General features: G+C 41.1%; 1 protein-coding gene across 1 annotated transcript; it reads left to right on the plus strand.

The window, feature by feature from the left end:
- Nucleotides 1-1,038, plus strand: FOXG1 (forkhead box G1; the record flags this gene model as incomplete). The annotated part of the gene is made up of 1 exon (XM_006029708.3): nt 1-1,038. A coding segment is annotated over one exon (1,038 nt), but the record flags the coding sequence as incomplete, so codon positions are not given.
- Between the last annotated feature and the right edge of the window lie 4,310 nt (nt 1,039-5,348).

Below are 5,348 nucleotides of genomic sequence, written 5' to 3' on the forward strand. Positions count from 1 at the left end.
CTGGCGGACGACAAGGACAAGGCGGCGGAAGAGAAGAAGGCAGCGGGCGACGGGGGCAAGGAGGGCGAGGGCGGCAAGGAGGGCGAGAAGAAGAACGGCAAGTACGAGAAGCCGCCGTTCAGCTACAACGCGCTCATCATGATGGCCATCCGGCAGAGCCCAGAGAAGCGCCTCACGCTGAACGGCATCTACGAGTTCATCATGAAGAACTTCCCCTACTACCGGGAGAACAAGCAGGGCTGGCAGAACTCCATCCGCCACAACCTCTCGCTCAATAAGTGCTTCGTCAAGGTGCCCCGCCACTACGACGACCCGGGCAAAGGGAACTACTGGATGTTGGACCCTTCCAGCGACGACGTCTTCATCGGGGGCACCACGGGCAAGCTCCGCCGGAGGTCCACCACGTCGCGGGCCAAGCTGGCCTTCAAGCGGGGCGCCCGCCTCACCTCCACCGGACTGACATTCATGGATAGGGCAGGATCTTTGTATTGGCCCATGTCCCCTTTCCTCTCCCTGCACCACCCCCGGGCCAGCAGCACTTTGAGTTACAATGGCACCACGTCCGCCTACCCCAGCCACCCCATGCCCTACAGTTCAGTGTTGACTCAAAACTCCTTGGGAAACAACCACTCCTTTTCCACGTCGAATGGGTTAAGTGTTGATAGACTAGTCAATGGAGAGATACCTTACGCCACTCATCACCTCACAGCAGCAGCGCTGGCCGCCTCAGTGCCATGTGGCTTGTCAGTCCCCTGCTCTGGCACCTATTCCCTGAACCCTTGCTCCGTGAACCTTCTCGCGGGCCAGACCAGTTACTTTTTCCCCCACGTCCCTCACCCTTCAATGACTTCTCAAAGCAGCACTTCAATGACGGCCAGGGCAGCCACTTCCTCCACGTCTCCGCAGGCGCCCTCCACTCTCCCCTGTGAGTCCTTAAGACCTTCTTTGCCAAGTTTTACAACGGGACTGTCCGGAGGACTTTCTGATTATTTCACACATCAAAATCAGGGGTCTTCTTCAAACCCTTTAATACATTAACCTCCATGGGAGCAGACTGTAAGTGAACATTTTACACACATTTGCATTGTACATGAGAATTAAAAGAGAGAGAGAGAGAGAGAGAGAAACAAACAAACAAAACAAAAAAACAAAACAAAAAAGTCCAGGTATTTTTTATTAAGTCCCCCATTTTCTGTACGTTTGTTCAGTCTTTAGGGTTGTTTATTATTCCAGCGAGGGGAGGAGCGTCAGCAAGGTGCAATGTGGGGAGAGGACATTGTAGACTATGAAGTTTGGAAGTCAAAATGATAGTAGAATGTGTATCTAAATAGTGACTGCTTTTGCAATTTTTATTCAGCTATGACAAGCCTATCACTAAAACCGCCAGAGTTTCCATGTTTGCAGTATTATAAGTTATCATGGATATGTTGGTGGATGCAGACCTTGGGAAGGAAAAAAAAAAAAAGCCCACTAAATTTATGAAACCCATTAAAATTCAAATGTGATTTGTATTTAAGCAGATTGAATAGTGAAAGATGCCCAAAAGCTACATTTTGGCCATTTATGATTTTGTCCTTTTCTTTAATGAACTGATTTTTATTTTTATTTTTGGTTCCGTTTTGTTTTGTTTACTTTTAGACCAAAGATTGGGTTTTAGAAAATGCACTCAGTGTACTAAGTAATTTAAAGCAACAACAACATTGTTTCAGTTTGCAGCACTGCCCGTTCAAATGAATCAGAAGGGGACAAAATTAATGATTGCCTTCAGTTTGTGTTGTGTATATTTTGATGTATGTGGTCACTAACAGGTCACCTTTATTTTTTTTCTAAATGTAGTGAAATGTTAATACCTATTGTACTTATAGGTAAACCTTGCAAATATGTAACCTGTGTTGCGCAAATGCCGCATAAATTTGAGTGATTGTTAATGTCGTCTTAAAATTTCTTGATTGTGATACTGTGGTCATATGCCCGTGTTTGTCACTTACAAAAATGTTTACTATAAACACACAGAAATAAAAAAATAGGCTAAATTCATATATACTCGATAGTTTTTTTGTCTCTTTTATTAAATAGACTTAAAAGGCTCTAGAGCTCTAGGGAGTTCAGTGCTGCATATGCAAGGCCCACATTTTTTCACGCGCTCCTTTTTTCTCTTAATTCGCGTTATAGTTGGGAAAAAAATCTGTAATTTGCATGTTAAAGGAGCAGGCTATTTAATCAAACAGGAGGGCCGTTCGCATGTCATCCTCTCCTGACCGGAACTCCCTTTGACTTGTCTGGGGAGTTCTCCTTAAAAACGTAGTGCGATCTAGCTGCCCTTACTAGAATAGGCATTAAATTAAAGACGTCCGGGATCTTACTCCTTAAATTTACGTAGTTACACCCACGGGGCTAAATGAGAGAATTTAAACCCACCTAACCTGTGATCTACATTATTCTCTGCACTTTTCAAATAAATGCCACCCCCTCTCCCCCCTTAAAGAATTACTTTTGTGTTTAAATCATTGCTAGGGCATATATATTATTTTAATAGAGAGAGGGATTTGGACAAGCTGTTTAGTTTACAGAGTCTGGCTTATAGGACTACGCCTAAGTACACAGGATACGTGTATATATACATAATCTTTTCATAAAATAACTTTCAGGGCTACCCATATTTTAATGCTGCAAACAGTTCTTGCTATTGTTAAACTGCCTCTAGTTGTCAGGCAGCAAGTATTTTTCTGGAGGCTTCCCCCCTCCCCCACCCTCCCGCTCCCCAAGATGCTGAGGATGAGCTGAAGTTGCAGTATATTACAGAGCTATTGCCGAAGTAGTCACATGATATGGTAGATTGCATAGCAGTGTGTCAGCCTCTTTTAAAAGGCAATTTTAATGATTTTAAAATGCGAAGCACTAAAATGAATCTCTTTCTCACATTTTGTCCTCCAGTGCTAAATATTTACTGAAGCCCACTAGCATATAAAAACGTACGTAAGTATCTCGCCTTGACTGGAGGAACTGATCCATTTGCTTTAAGGGGACGATGTGAGGACTCTTTAAAGAAGTATTTGATCCTAAAACTGAAGCCGTTTCTTGAGGAGTTAAAGGGACCCTATAAGAGCCACAAACTCTTGAAAGTAATTAGAAAACTTGTGCAAAAGGTTTACGAACTAATTGGATCCCGCAGTGAGTCCGTGGAGGACAAGTTGTTCATTTGTTACAGTTGTATAGTCTGAAATGTGTGTTGCAGTAATGCAATAAGCCGGTTACTTCTCACAATAGGCCCAATGAAAAATAATCTCTATCCCGGAGATGTTATCGGCAAACACTTTAAAGAGTTGATCTTTCTTAAAAAAAACAAAAAGTGGGGTGGGGGGAGGAGAAAGAAAAACAGCAAACCTCGAATTCTTAAAACATTAGAATAGTGACCACACGGGGAGAGAAAGAGGAAAAAAAATCTTCTGATAATAAGACCTACACAAACAAATGCAAGCAAATCTGCAGAGAAGAGGGAGAGTAGGGTGACGTTCAGTGAGAGATGGGATACCAGGCATTACTTCTGGGGGTAGGAGGCAGAACAATCTCTGATAGTCTTGGTTTCCACTCTAACTGTTGCAGTTCAGATTAATCATGAGTGTAAGGAAAAGGTTGCTTTGTTTTAGTGACACTACTATGAAGCTCACCTCCTACACTCCCCCCCTCCCCCCCTCAGAAAAGAAATCTTCGTCCATTAAAACTTAACATCATGCCCAAAAGAATGAATGTTCGTAACAATTGCAAATAATACTTTGATACAATCAATTTGAAAGCTAAATTTGATCAGAATTTAATGCGTGAATTTAAGTTTTTAAAATGTGGAGTCCCCATTCTGTATATTTTTACCTAAGAAATTTAAAAGAATGGCATCTGCTGCAGCTGACAAAGGAGATGATTTATTATTTAACGCTTCCAAAGGGTTGCATATTGTGGGAAATCCAATAGCACATATTTAACATATTATTCCGTTTGCAGGGTTTTTGTTTTGTTTTGCTTTTATTTTTTTAAACAAAACGTGCTGATAATATACTGGGAGAGGGAAGGAGGAGTGAATAGCCAAATTGGCTAAAGGCATAATCTCTCCAAATCAAAGTTTTACGGTGGTTAATAAGCATTAATTAGGTAAGCATGATGGATGATAATTCCTGGGGGGTGGGGTGGGGGGGAAGTGGCACTACTATATTTCTCTAGGTGCCTGTAATAGACAAGTTTTAAACAAGCTCTCCTTGGTGCTTAACTTTGGGTTCAATAACAAACTGCTGCCTAAGCATTTCAGGTGTTATTGACTTTTTTCTTCTTTCTACTGATGTGGGGGAGGGGGGAGGTGCTTGATCTGGTAAGGCAGTCAGGTTAGTATATAAATATAACCTGGGATGGAAATGATTTTGAAGAAACATGCTAAGGAATTAATATCGTGTAGCCAAACAAAAAGGACCCTGGTTTTATATTTTACTTACCTGTCTCCCACCCAACAAGCTAAAACTTTTGTTAATTCAAGATGACTTTTCACACAAACATACTGCAGTGCGTTGTGAAATTTAAGGGGATTTTTTTTTCATCAGCAAAAAAGGTGTGATTTTATGTTTGTTTCCATACACTTTGGACATGCAGGCGCCTGAAGTCGAACTTTTAAGATCTTTTACGCAATTAAAATATATATATTTATAATGTGTCAAGATATCCCAGTGGCTTTTTTCCCCTAGGGCTTCCCCTCTGATACTGTTCATTTTTAAAAATTAAGAAGCTATTGCCATCTTTTTGGCTTGTTTTTGGGACGATCCAACTGTTCCATATAGGTCATCTTCTCTATAGTTCATCTATATAGAAGATGAGGCATCAATAAACTTCTAGTTCCTAGTGCTAGGAAAAAAATTAAGTGAGCATTAATGAGCTGCTTTCTAAATTTGCAGTCGAACGTCAGACAAGCCTCTTGGTTTAATTTCTTTTATTTCCTTTATATATTTTGAACTTCCTAAATTAGCTTCACGAAAACAGCTCAGTTTATGTGAAAGACCAGCTAGATTGTTTGCATGAAAATAAACAATAATGAAATCCATCTAAATACGACCATTGGGCGGAGGAAATCTTTAAAAAAAATCTGACCACTGAAAAAGTATGGGCGGGCCTGTATTTTTCTAATTCTGACTCCTTTCTGATGATTATTAAGATTTCTATCAGAAATTATGATTCAGACAGACACCCCCTCACCACACGCTATGAGATTGAGTCGTCCCAGTCAGAACTTATGCACTGCCTACTCAAGCAAAACTCCACTTGAACTCAATAAGAGTTTTTGCTTTTGTTTTTTGCCTGGGTAAGAACTTGAA

Source organism: Alligator sinensis, unplaced genomic scaffold, assembly GCF_000455745.1.
Source record: "Alligator sinensis unplaced genomic scaffold, ASM45574v1 scaffold668_1, whole genome shotgun sequence".
Lineage (NCBI taxonomy): Eukaryota > Metazoa > Chordata > Crocodylia > Alligatoridae > Alligator > Alligator sinensis.